The sequence below is a fragment of the Neopsephotus bourkii genome, unplaced genomic scaffold, assembly GCF_033783945.1.
Source record: "Neopsephotus bourkii isolate Nb327-2 ecotype Australia unplaced genomic scaffold, CSIRO-AGI_Nbou_v1 NB_1770, whole genome shotgun sequence".
Taxonomy (NCBI): Eukaryota; Metazoa; Chordata; class Aves; order Psittaciformes; family Psittacidae; genus Neopsephotus; species Neopsephotus bourkii.
The window spans coordinates 565,915-580,510 of NW_026902244.1; the positions used below are offsets into that span (position 1 = coordinate 565,915).

Sequence of the window (14,596 nt, forward strand, 5' to 3'; positions counted from 1 at the left end):
ATTTGTCTCATTGTAACTGAAATAACAGTGGCAGTTTTCCACCTCTTTCTAGAGATGTACCACCATGGATTTCATATCAGTGATTCTCCTACTAACCTAACCTGATGGAAGGGTGCCCTCTATATCCCAGTATGTCTAAAACCAAAACCCTCTTCTAATACCCTATTATTCTTCTGGTGTCTCTCTCTTCTCTCTCTCCCTACACACACATATACAAACGAACAAATCTCTATAGATTAGACAAGTTAGTCGATCTTGCATGGTATTGTTTTAGCCCTCAAGTATGTTGCTGCCTGCAGAACACTCGGTGATTTAGCTCATTTGTTTGTGAGTAACAAGTGATTACTGCTGTCCAGCCTGCCTCAGCCTGACCTGGATTTTGCGAGGAACAGCAAGCAGCTTTGGTGCAGAGGTTGTTTTTCTCTGAGCTTGAGAAGAGGAACACCAGCCAAGGGGCTCTGCATCCAGCTGTGCTCTCTGCTTCCTCCTGCCTCAGGAGAAGGTGTGTAGTAAATTGCTGTACATATTATGTACATATATACATACATATAACGCTCCATCCCTGGCGGTGTTCAAGGCCAGGCTGGACAGAACCTTGGGTGACGTGGTTTAATGTGAGGTGTCCCTGCCCATGGCAGGGAGGTTGAAACTAAATGATTTTAAGGTCCTTTCCAACCCTAACTATTCTATGATTCTGTGATTCTATATTTCCATTTCTACTTGCACCTGCCAAGAGGGACAAAGTAACAGCTGTGCCAGTTCCTCACGCCTCCCCACCTGCCTGCTTTAGGGAAGATGGAGGCCCCTAACTGCTGCATTGTATTCATGGGCAGCTCTGGGATGGAAAGGGAGATACTTACGTTCTTAAACAAAATGCTGTTTCTTATCACAGTCACAGCTGTATCACAGCCTAAGAGATTATTTTCTTAATTATATACCCAGCCTGGGAATGTGTCCCATTTAAAATGCTTCCCAGAAATTCTCAGTACCAAGGTAATATGGGACCTCATGCCCTCACAGCAGGAAACAGAAGAGAAATCTCACTGTTCTCCAAAAATCAAGGTGTGTTAAAAATACTCAGTACAAAGTTGGACATCTCTATATGAGAAGTTTTCTGAAGAGGGACATCTTAGAAAAGCTAATAGGGTGGTTTTTTTAATTAGAATCTGATTTCATTACATCTCCACATCACAAAGCTTGAGGCCTAGATCTTTGACATATGCTGAACATAAACATCTCTGGGAATCAGCCACCACAAAACCAACAGCCCAGACTCCTGTGTTTCTTAAGTGGAAATTCACTGTATGAATTAAACATAAGCTCAAAAAGAGCTAGAAACAGATTTCACATTCAGTAAAATATTGGGATGCCACCAGCATGAAATCTGTTGTTTTTAAAAATGAATTAAACTAAATTGCTTCCTTTTTTACTTCCTCAGTCTCCCTCAGGTAATCTTTCCTGTTCAATTCTTTGGCTCTACAATAAGATTTTCCTATTTCATTAGCTGTTTACATCTCCCCTGTTGTTACATGAAAACTTCTTCCAACCAGCAGAGAAAATAATACTGATTCTATTCAGGAAGTCTTATCAGATAGACTGAATAGATAAAACATGCTCATTATAACCTTTTTCAGACCAGTGTTCATATATGTCGCTATTAGCATACTAGTAATAGATCTTACAGAAGTGTGATTTAAGTGAATTCTACAGGATTAAGTAATAGATTTACCTTTTGTTTGCAATTTTAGGTTCTGTTCACAAGTTTTCATTTTTAATGGGAATTTATTGGGAGGAGGGGAAGGATAAGATCTTTGTAGTTGTTTCCTCGGAAGTCACTATGCAAAGTTAATCACCTCCTGGATTAAAGAAGCCTCTGCTGATGAGTCTCATTTTTACTAACCTTTTTTCTGAATTATCTCTGACCTAATTTTTGTTGGTGCTGACTGGGGTATAAACTAATACTCAAGTATTGCTGCAAACAGTTCATGCTGTTTTATTTGCATCAGTTTGCACAATTTTCAGCTCATCTGCAATACTGATCCATTTAGAAATATAAACATCTGAAAACAACTGTCTTCAATGCTGCCTGTTTCTTTCTTTGACTCACCAGCAAACACCCATCTTATCCTAACCAACACCTGGCAAAGCTCTGGGTTTGCCCACAGAATTCTCATTCTTATCCAGTCTTCTTGGATAGCACAGAAAACTCTCTCTACTGTTTGTAGCAGAGCACTTTCCATCAAACCTAGTAACTCATGAGAATTCTGACTGTTCTAGTAGATACAAACAGTTTCTAGATGGGATATTCTGCCTTTCTACCACAGAGTAAGAAAGCCTGGGGAAATTATCAAAAGGCTATTCTATGAGAAGGAGTTCTGTGTCCTGCTTCCTGCATATTTAACTCCTGTGAAGGGCAATGAATGGCTTATAAAAAATTATTTGACTTCTAAGAAATGTCTTTTCTCCTTTGTGCAGAGTGAATGAAAACACACTACAAAGGCAATGTTTTCTTTTATGTAAATACCTATGTATGTGGAGACAGTTTTTAATTGCTTGCAACAGAGCGGTACCGCACCTTCCCAGCATGAAAATAGTTACATTAGATTTACTCTGTTGTGACTAGCCACATAATTTTAAAATGATGAAACTAAGTGCTGTAAGTTTATTTGCTGTAAGAAATTATTACGAAGGTATTTTATATCCAGACTATTCTACATAAAAGGTAAACACAATAAAATTTCTTAACAATTATTGAGGAAAAAACATCAGCAATTATGAAATCACTGCAACAAAATAAAAACAGGAAGATGCTTGAAAAAAAGCTCTCTCCAGCTAAGGTTCCTGTTGGAAGAGCTCTCAGGCATGCTCTTTATTTCTGATAAGGAGTTAGCCTGAAGTTTCAGCACCCCTGTAATATACGTCTGCTGAACAGACATAACTTGGACTACACAAGCTCAGAGTGTTTTACATGCATTAGGTATTGCCTGCCCAGTCCTCAAATCACTGCAGTTTTGCATACACAAACCCCAGAGTAGGACTGCTGTGGTTTGAGTCGTAACTGTGTTCTTTTTTCATCTGAATGAACATACTTAGCAGAAGAGGCAGAGAGGAGCTGCAGTAAAGAGAGGAGGAATCGAGGACAGTAGATAAATTAAGCTCAGTCATTCATTCTAGCACACCATGTCTGTAGTACCAAAGACAATAATTAATGTAGTGGAAAATGTTGCTGGAGCCAGCACAAGAGCTCTAGCATCCATCTTGATCAGAACCCCATGGTAGTATATGGAGATAATTTAATAAAATGTAGTCAAGCCTTGAAATAGGCCTCAGTATTCCCCTCCTGCCCTGATTCTTGTCCTAGTACCACTGTCACATCTCTGCTGAATACTTTGTTCATTTGATAAATACAGAAATAAAAAGGACCATGCTTATCACTAACTGCCTCCAGGTACCTCAGTGCTTCTTACACCACAAGCACCAGTCCCCTTTGTCCTCTCTCTCTAGAGTCCCCACCCAAACACTATTAGTTACCTATTTCTAGAGGTGTGATCTGTGAGAGCAGGGGATATTTTTCTGGTATCTCTCTGATTGTCTTAAAGCTAGTGCAAAAGATACATGAATTGCTACTATTTAAAGTGTGTAGCTCTTGGTATCTGTTGTTTAATGCCTTCACACCAAGGGGGTGGGGGAATGCATAACAAAGAGACACCTGTGAGAGATGAAAACCTGGTTTACATTCAGATAAATAATGATGCTAATGATGTAGTTACCGTTGCCTTTGCATATTCCTTTTTACCTTTTCCCATCATGTTATGAATTGAAAATACAGCCCTGTGCACTTTAAGGCAGTCTGTCCTTCAGAGAATAGGGATAATATGCAGCTGTATGCAGCCTGGTGAGAAAGTTCGTACAGTGTATGATCTGACAGCTGTTCCTATGAGAAAATGGATCCAAAAGGAGACACAAAAAATGAGGCAAAATTGCCTTCAAGGTCTGACCCTAAAGCCTTCACTGTGAGTTTCAGTCAGTGGCACTGGGTTACACCTTTATCTGCAAGAAGCTACTGTAGTCTGGCTCAGGAAAACTGCCAGGAGTCAGGAAAACTCAGGAAGGGGTTTCCATCCCCAGCACTGCCAGAGCCCTGCATGAGATACAGCGCTATCAGAAGGCTGTAAATAGAAACTGGTACAGCTACTGTGGAACCTTTCCTAGAGCAGAGCTTCCACTGAAGTCAATGCACATTCCCAGCTGGAGCAAAGCTGGGTTTAAGCCACGCTCCAAGAAAAGCAATTCATGCTTCATCAACTCACCTTATGTGATGAGAATTAAAAAGCAACATTAAGAAACACACATTACTTGTTCATTTATTTATGTCATTTTGCTCAGAGGTCAAAGGAAACACCCTGTGGCTTTCCATTTTATTCCTCACTAGAGTCATATTCCAACCCTGTAAACATCAGAATTTAAGTTTCAAATGCTGTAACAGTGCCAGCTACAGCTAATGTTCACGTTCTTAAAGCTTATTTAGCTTGGTATTTTATAAAGACTTTTCCTATTTTCATTATATTTTTTTGTTTCAGAAAGAAAAAAGTCAACAAAAAGTTCAGACTCAAAAGTTTTGCAAAACCTCTTTAGGAATATGTGGTTTTATGGTTTTTCCTATGAGCATCAACTGATAAAGAGCAGCATGTGCTTCAAGTGAAATAATAGTTAAGCGGCCACTGACACTTCTAAATTTCATACCTTTACAATATTCTCCTTCGAAATGATCCAGCCACATACCAGGAAGCTTGTTTGTCTTCTTTCCCTCCCCCAAATGTGATTCTCTGATAACAGTGTTCTAACAATGTTCTAACAATGCCCTAAACCTCTTCCCAGATGCTGCTAGGTAATTTTAGGCAACTTTAAAACCAGTGGATAAATATTATAAATATATGAGTCCAATCCAGTAAAGGCCAAAGTGATACTGGTATGGAGAATTGCTTCAGATAGTAAAGAAATGGGTTCACTCAACAGACTCCCACTACAGCAAGTAATTAAATTTTAAGAAAATGCTCTTCAGAAGCCAAGAAAAAAGGTGTTTCACATTTCATAGGAGAAAAGACTAGTAATTTCCATGGAGGACGAATGATGCTATTCCTATGTACACAAAGCATACAGTCTGACAGCAAAGCGGAAGGCCAGGCAGCAGAGAATCATACTGGGATCTTGTCCTCCAGTGTATGAGGCATCCAGTGCTGCCAGGCAGCCACAGGCAAAAGCTGTGCCCTTCCTTAGAAGATGAAATTGCCAGAGCCCATTGAGCCAAAACCAGCTGGTTTTTTGGTTTTTTTTTTTTTGCAGTGTATGCTCAGGTGAAACAGAACAGGGCTCCATCTCTTCAACTCACACAAAATGATGATGACAGTTGGCAAAAAAAAGCACTTGCCTTTCATCTGTGGATGTGGAGTCATTCTCTAGCAACCTCTGTTTTCACCAAGGTAACTGCTTTTGCATTCCTAATTTCAATTCAGTTTTCTTTAAATAGGCTAATACTTTCTTTTCACAACTGGCATTAGGCTGAACTGACTGCCTCCCTAGAGGTCTCAGAGGCAAGACAATGAAGTCAGTACAGCAGTCTTGATCTATACCCAGGACAAATGGCTAGCTGGCTGTCACCTTCTCTCTGAATGAGAAAGAAACTTGTAATGGCAAGATGTTTCACACCAGAGACAAATGGATCTTGGTTTTACTGGCTTTCAAAACTCCATGGCTATACCCTTCACTATCACATCCCACATACTCTGTGCTCCAGCCAAGTATCAGCCTGAAGGAAAATGTCTCTGTCTAAAGAGTCTGCCAAACTGCAGTAACTTCAGTCCCCTCCCAGGCACAGTGCCCAGAGGAAGTTGTAAGAGAATCCATGGTAGAAGATGAGAGGAGAGAAACTACAGATTGGATAAGTAGAGCGGTGGCACAAACACGTAAGTGCATTTCTGTGAATTCCTCTTCTCTTGTGAAACAGGATAGTTTGAGAACAGCCGTTCACCATAGGGGCTCCAGTGTATTAGCTAATGATTCACTGCTCAGAGACAAGGAAATGGAAATGGCATTGCCAGTACCCAGTGCAAGTGCAAATGGCTCTTCAGGGAGTAAATGCTTGTTGCTGTTTGCCAGGGCTCTGCAGGAGGTACCCAGTGAGAAGTGAGGGCAGACATACCAAACTCACTGGGCAGCCTGACACAGATCCCCAGGAGAGTCCTCATGGAATTGACACAGCCCCCAGATTCCCTTCTTTTCTGTTTTTGGAGTTGTTTTCTCCAAGAGAGGAACAAAACCATTAAACCACTTTATAATGAGAATCTTTTGTTCCATTTTTATCTGTATATAAAAACCAAATGTGTCTGTTCAAAACCTCTTTAAATCTCTAATCAGTAAAGGTTTGGGTGGAGGGAGGGCAATAAAAAGATCCTTAAACACTGCTGATATTCTTACAATAACAAATCACCTCTTGCAATTTAGTAGTGTTTGCAATCATTAGGCTTTCGCAGTGAGCAGCTTGTCTCACTGAAAATCATTCATCCTCATTTAATGACAAATTCTCTTTGAATTATTTTCTCAAATATTTTGCCCTTTATGAACTGACACAATGTTGATTCATGTTTCTCTGCTGATCCTGAAGGGCAACTAAGATAATTATCCAAGAATACTCCTCCTGATTTCTCATAGTTTGCCCTCCAAGCATATATTTTTCATCTCTGAATTCTGAATGCATTTATACTATGCCTTTTATGTAGTTAGACAGCAGAACATGTTTCATGGAAATAAATTAGCATATGATTCTATGATTATTTATTGAGTCTCTGGGACTGTTTTACTAAGTAAGGCTTCTATGAAAACAGAACATATTCAGCTACAAAGGAAAAGCACTTTGGGATTTAGGATTACAGAGTGCTGAGTTCTAACCTTTCTGGTGCTCAGTAACTACAAGAAAACTTTATAAACTTCAATCACAATACACAGTATTTTGCAGCACATGCCCAATCCTGAATGTATGTTTTCAATCCTGCTTTATAACGCACCCAAAGCACACTTGACACAGGCGCACACACACATTCTCACAAGCAGTTACTGTGATTAAAACACGCTGTGCAACTAAGGGATCAATTATCAAATGTAGTCAAAGAAATTACACAGACTGAGCCCATAATCCCATAGGCTACCAGCAGCAGAGATGATGTGTGTAGTTCCAAGTGTCCTACTTTCCAGGTTTAATGCATTTCTTCTGTAAAATATCTTTAAAGGAAATAGGAAAATTCATGAGCGACAGTCACAAATATGCCACTTTAGCCTCAGCTGTAACTTTTCCAGCAATTATTGGTTAGCACTGGTTTAAATGTAGACACTGTATTACACATTGTGTTTATTTCATGCCTAGCAAACAAAGCTGGGCACAGAGATTTTGGAAGTCATTAACCCTCTGATTTACAAGTATCTCAGCCAAGAGAAATGTCTTTGCTGACATATGCAAGTAGGTATGCAGCAGTAAGATCCTGATCCATAATAACCATTTTTTGGTTAACCATCTTTTTTGCAAGACAGCTCCTACTCAGAATTAGACAGACTTCTGCTACATTCAGCCCCTCTGGCTTTGATTAGATTGGGGGGGGGGCTTGGTGGTAGTTTTTCTCATTTGTCTTTGTTTTGTAGCACAGGTTGGACTGCAGAGGATATAGTCAGCACACACTTATGTTCAGAACTACAGCACAAGTTAGGGAGTAAATTAGCTGCACTTTTTGTTGGGAAACCCTGACCACACATAGGCCACAGCTAGAGAAGGAAGTGAAGGGCACAAAATCATCAAATTAACAGGGAGACTACAGGGCAAGGGTAACCCATTAACTGATTTTATTTCTATCACCAGATAGGAAAGTATATTTCTATGGGGATATGTGCTACAGAATTGGACTTGGGAGACCAACAGGAAATAGCACCTGAAGAAGCTGCTCTAAGGGTCACAGGTCCTCCCATTGTTCGCAAGTATTTCAGCAGGAGTGCACTTTGAGGCACTAAAGTATTTCCAGTTCTCCCTTTTCCTTCTTCCTTTGTCTCAGCACCTGCCTGGAGCACCCAGCTGCGAGAGGAAGAATTAGAAAAATGAGATAGTATGTAGTTAGTATAAACTGGATTAGTCTCACTCTACATCATTCTCCTGACTGTGAAGTAAGCCAAAGTGAAGCTACACCCTTCCTCTATGAGTTACAGGTGATGCAGGAATGACCAGGTGAAGATTATTAAGTGGTAGGTTCTGTATTTAAGACGTATTTTGCAGGAGAAAGATCAGGATGTAGTATGTGTAAAAGCACATAAGCAACAAAAATGCAGGTAAGTTGCATGTATCATGCTGGCCAAAATCGCCAGTGACTTACAGAAACACTAAGCTGCATTTTAGAGCCCTCAGACTACCATTAAAACAGGTGAGTTTTACAACTGCTTTGTAGAAAAAAAATCTCCATATTTTCTAGAAATCCCTTCTGTTTTTTAATGTGGAAGTTCTGTCTTGGTTTCACAGATCAGACACAGGCTGCTTTTCTTCTTGAACTACAATATAAATATGTTAACATTAATAACTATGAACAAGAAACAATCCAGAACTGGCACAATCCTTTGAATCAGTTACCTTCGTTGATTACGTTTTGCCAAATACTTTTTTTAAAGGTGTGAGATTCACTACTAGTATTTTATTGTCACATTTGAATTTCTTGGTCACTCTTCAAAAATTTTACAGGTTTTTATTTTAATGGAGACATGGAACAAATATTAATTACATTCTCTATTGAAAACAGTCTTCAGACTTTCATAAAACCAGCAGACTTGCTGCTTCTAGAAAAAGAAATGAAATTGTGTATATCCTTCAGTTAGCTTCTTTCCCACTTATTTTAATAGATATTCTGAATAAGCTTTAGCTGTTTTGTCTGTTTGATTGCCTGAAATAGATACAATGGACAGTTTAGGGGAATTTTAGATTGGGTATAAGGAAGAAATTCTTTACTGTTAGGGTGGTGAGGCACTGGAAAGGGTTGCGCAGGGAAGCTGTGAATGCTCCACCCTTGGCAGTGTTCAAGGCCAGGCTGGACAGAGCCTCCTTGGGTGGCATGGTTTAGTGTGAGGTGTCCCTGCCCATGGCAGGGGGGTTGGAACTAGATGATCTTAAGGTCCTTTCCAACCCTAACTATTCTATGATTAACAGTAACACAAAGGTGTCACTCTGGAGGAACAGCAGTGGTAGCTGGGCTATATATACTATAGAAATTGGGGGGGGGGGGGGGTGTGGGTGGGTTGGGGTTTTTTTCGTAAATCAGAGCGGAGGCATGATGAGACTGGGGGCCAGTATCACGACAGCGCAATAGGCAGGGTCATACTGCATTCCTGACTGACTGGAGAGGTGTTACACAAAGCCCTGAAGTGGGTTTGTGGATGTCTGTGCAACATGCAGGGTATTACGGAAGAAGGCATGTGTTTGAATATTTAACTACTAGATGACAGAAACAGCTACAACTGATGCAGGTCTGGTTTTAACTGTGGGTAGTGTGAAGTAAACTTCAGCCCCCTGTGAGTCCCAGTTCTTCCCTTGTACCGAGAACTCCTGAATTCCCAGCACTGCTTTGTAGATTCTGACCTGGCAGCCCCGAGCACCACTGCAACTTCCTAATCACTTTTCCTTCCCTGTCTTGTGAGACAACACAAGTCACCTTTCACTCTTATGAAGCAACACAGAAGAGAGAAAAATGAGGACACTCACCAAGTACCAGGGCTGGGTCCACCTTTGTTAGAGTCTAAGTAAGTTTGCTTTTCTACAGTTACTTAGGACTGATCCAGCATGAATAACACAGCAGTGCCCTGCTGTCTTACAGGAACCAACATACTGTCTATACTAGATATACAGAGAGCTATTAAATCTCCAAATTTTAGGAAGCTGACACAAAATTCAAGAATAAATTGACATTTACCTACTTTATGATTAATACACAGAGGCTGTGATTAATACAAACCCATCCTAACTACTGAATGGTGACTGGAATGACAGGTGTCACAGGACACACTGTGCAGGCTTTGCTATGCAAGACAGATGTGTTTCTCTGTTGCTACTCAATTGATTTTTTAATATTGCAACAGAAATTTTTCAAATTATTATAAAATGTTACTGAGCAACATTAAAACATCATGAGCTAGATCCCATTCTAAGATGTAGCTATTCTGTCAATGAAATCAAGTCTTAAAGGTGACGCAAGCAGTTCCCAGTAGATTAGATAAAGCAAGCAGCCATAATCAGGGTATAAATGCTTTTTCTTCATTCTTCCTTCACCAGAGAGAAAAGATGACTTGGCTACAGGACTACTAACTATGTTATTGCAATCTGTGGTCATTTTCTTTTTACCTTTTCAAGTTTCTGCAAGCTGCAAGACCATCTCTGTGGATAACAGTACTTCTAAAACAAACCAGTCTTGAAAAGGAAATGTTTCAGATAGATAGAAGCCATCCACCTTCCCCTGCTGCCAAGAAATGCAACCGCATAGTACGTATTTTCAGTGTTCGATCCACTCTCAGGGCTCAGCAGAGGAGCATAGGAATACATACAAGAGTATCCTTCTGGCTAACAGTCTTTGAATGGTTTTTGAGCCAGACCGTGGTGAAATAAGCTTTCACATGCATCAGCCAAGGATCTCTGTGAACCTGGGAACAGTAGCATCCTTCTGCTATTGGAACAAAGCAAAGCAATTTCAGAACTAGATAAAATCACCTCGCTGGTGCTGTTCTGGAGTGCACTGCCATCTCCCAGTACCTTGCTAGGACATAATCTATGACAACATTCACAGCATGAAGGGAGAGCAAGTGAAGCTGGCTATGAAGGCTTCATGCCACTACTGCGTCTCATGTTGGGAACCTCCAGCCTCCTCTTCAGTGCTGGCCTGTAACAGGGCTCAATTCCTCTAATCCCCTTTCTACTCAAAACTAGTTAGAAAGGTGGACCTCTGCAATACAGGAGTGTGGCATCTTACCTCCAATGCCAAGTTACCGTTCAAATGAAAACGATAAGCAAATTTCATGGTGCACTAAATTGTGTCAATATATAGCCATTGCATGTTTTTGGCATTTCTGCTTCCTTATACTAAGTTGGAGCATTCATCAGGAATTTTGCATTTTCCAGAGACCTCATACAACTGAAAGAGGAAGGAAAAGAGCAGAAAAGTATTCAAGAAGTGCAATGTTCAAAAGGATGTTGAAAAACTGCTTGCTTTCTTTGTGGCTATTTCCCTGGTGTGGCACACAGTTATTTAATCAGGGCATTATGAGTCCCTGCTGACAGCAAGACAGATGATTCTAAATGAAGCTGTGCCCTTACTAATGAGGACTGACCAAAATGCTCGACTGCTCTGTTTCTAAGCAGACTCCCCAAGACTACATTGTAAAAATAATTTACTGAGAAGGCTGAAATCACATTATTGTTGTTATACAACCCTGATAATTTATAAGCCTAACTTTGTTTATATGTGTGCACTAGAAAATGCACAACTTGCTCTGTACCTTATTTTTAATGTTTTTCAATCCTTGGAAATTCCTTCCTGTATGCGAAGAGAATGTCTTTGGTGTCTCCTTAAAGAGACACCTTTAAACAATCTGCTTTGTATTTTTTGCATGCAAACCCACTGGAGACGATTATACCCTCAGGCTGTGGAGCATCAGACCCTCAACTACTGTGAACCAGATTAACCTCAGTGATAATTTGCCTTAAAGAAGGCAATATAGAGCAGAAATACACGTTATGTTACATTTTATGGCTATAAAGTAACTCATCTTTGGTCACAACCAATACCCAGCAGTGCTTTCCATACCACAGCTACAAAGGTTAGCACAAAGTTTCCATTTAACAGGTTACACAGAAACTACGTAACTTCTGTGACATTCTTTCTGTAATGGACATAATCAGGATATACATTCTCTTGTGGTATGGCTACACCCACATCAGAAAGCACTGACTAGGAAATGGCACTCCATCATGCAGTGTTGTACAGATACACAAGTTCTACTTCCAAACAGATCCTGATTTGAGACACAATAAATCATCAGAGTAAAAAAAACAAATGCATATGCAGCGATAGGCTTCTCCTTTTGTTAATGCTATTACTTACCACTTCATATTTAAAACAAATATTCAAATACCAAAGGGTAACTGTTTATATTACCAAAAAAAGGGGATGACACTTTTTCAGCTTCTTCCTAGACCTTCTGGAGACCACTGGTGTCATGCCATTCCATTTAGGACCTACGCTGTAAGGTACCATTAAATAGTAAAGTCTATTTCTTTTTAATCACTGAGGTCAGCATAAGTATTAAAATAGGAAAGAGATGCAGGGGTCATCTAAAAGCTCCCATAAATAGCATTTTCCACAGCATTTTAAGAAAATTTAAGGAAGTTGAAGACCATCATCAAACAAAACATCAGTTACTCAAATAGCAAAGTCTTAATATAATAATTTACTACTTTTCACAAAGAAACATTCTCTTTAAACTGAATCTCACAGCTCAGCAGCAGAGCCAGGGTGCAGATATCCATGCACTTGGTTCTAGTCCTATCAACAGCTCATTCTGGTACCTGGTCAAGTTGTGATTTGGGTGGAAGCTCAATGCTGAGCATATATTTTTGAGCAGACTGAGTCTCCCACTCTGTCTCTGTGCTGCCCTCTGCCAAGCAGGTATCTTGTGTCCAAAGCTTGTAAGACACAGACCTTCTGTTACCTCGAGCTACAGTTACTATTATTACAAGGCTGCACTGCACTCGGCTCCTGAGCTCTGGAGCAAAATCAGACATATTTATGAGAACAAGAAAAACAAATGCTTGTATCTTGCTAGAGAACCTGCAAAACTATTCCATCCCCTACACTGTTGCATGTGTCTGACTCAGCCAACCCAATCAACAGTAAATTCAGCCTTCAATTCCATTTTAGAAAGTGTGGAGTTACTCAGTCCTGAACCTCTGCCAGGCACTGCAACAAAACCAACACTGCAACTGAAGCATCCGAGTGGGAGAGTTACACCCGTGTCATCAGCATGCAGCAGACAATAACACAGGCATGAAAAACTGGAGCCAGAAGGGAAGTATGATTCCAGATACGGCGGTATCTGAAACATCTAACTATAACAAAAGGGCTGGCCAAAACCTGCTACCAGGATGCTGCAAAGCCACGGGACATCAAAAGGCATCCAGGTGAGGCTTCAGGATGCGTATCAAAAGATGGTGAATCAAGAACACCAGCAACCCGGGAATCAGCCAAGCTGAAGGTGTCACAACAGGTACATATAAAGCTTTTTTCTTCCTGTAGCCTAATCAAGCACTTGATGAAACTTGGAAAATATTTTTCTTTGTACTAGTAGAGAGCTTTTTGACATCGTCTATTCAAGCTTTCTTACCTGAAGGAAAATTAAAAGGGGTTTAGGCTTACTAAAGATAGTTATACCTAACTATATGCCTATAAAAGAATAATAACTTATATCCTGGGGGAGATGAGGTCTCCTGAATAACTGGAATTGGCAGCTATTTATCTTTTTAACTACTCTTTTCATCAGCACTTTGGAAAGGTTATGTCAATTGCTGCTTTCTGGAAAATTACGAAGTCAAGAAAGCTCTTCTGCCCCAGAGTATTTGTTGAGCTCATAAACACAGTGCAGCCCTGAAGAAGTGAACTAAGTGTTGTCTTCCCGTGCCCTCTACCTGAAACAACAGGAGGAAACAACGAGGCTGTCATCTGTGCCTTTTAAACATGAAGCACATTAAAGACTACAGATATTTATGACAAGCCATACATTAAAACCCGCCTAACCTCCCGGTCACCCTGCCTCAGCCACCAGCTCATCGCTTCACTTCACGAGCAACCCGTTCCGCAAGGTGCCCGGCGCTGCACCCACCCGGCTCCAGCCCTCTGCCTCCCGGTCCCTCGACAGAGAAAAGCCGTTCGGGTCCGACACAGCCCCCTTGGGAAGCACCAGCCACAGAGGGCAAAATGGTCACCCAAGCCTTCCTCCCCGAGAAGCCCACAGCGGCTTCGCCTTGTTAACAGGAACCGCCAGCGTGCTCTCCTGACGGGGGCCGGAGGATAAACCCCGCCGCTCGGAGCTGCCTCGGCCAGCCGGGCCCGCGCCCCCCACTCACTTCTCCCCAGCGCCTCCGCCTTCCATTCCGTCTCCTCCACTGCTCCGTAGCGCCTCATCGGTCTCTCGGCCTCCGCGCTGGCCGAGATGGACCTCTTCAGCTCCATGGCCGGGCCGGGCAGCGCGGGGCTCCGCAACTCACTTCATGCCAGCGCGGCCACAAGCCGACTGCCGCGGAGGCGACGCGCGGCTGACCGCTCCTCTGCGCGGAACGAGAGACCACGGGGGGAGGAAGGGAGGGAGGAGCGGGAGAGAAGGGGCGCTGCGCACATGCTCAGTGCGGGGCTGGGGCGGGGGGAAGCAGGGGAACAATGCGAGCTGTGAGCCCCCGCGGGGGGCTGTCACATACTGCACACATCCCTTCCCGATTAGGGCTCCGGGCGGGTCGGTTTTGTCCCGTCCCTCCCGC

General features: G+C 41.7%; 2 protein-coding genes across 2 annotated transcripts in view; one reads left to right on the top strand and one right to left on the bottom strand.

The window, feature by feature from the left end:
- The window catches only part of BMERB1 (bMERB domain containing 1), a 51,648-nt gene extending 37,174 nt beyond the window's left edge, over nt 1-14,474 (bottom strand). The window contains exon 1 of the mRNA XM_061379420.1: nt 14,189-14,474. Within this exon, the coding sequence (XP_061235404.1) occupies nt 14,189-14,294 (106 nt within the window). The 5' untranslated portion in view covers nt 14,295-14,474. The remainder of the gene's footprint in view (nt 1-14,188) is intronic.
- The window catches only part of PDXDC1 (pyridoxal dependent decarboxylase domain containing 1), a 104,550-nt gene that overhangs the window by 43,174 nt on the left and 46,780 nt on the right, over nt 1-14,596 (top strand). The window lies entirely within an intron of this gene.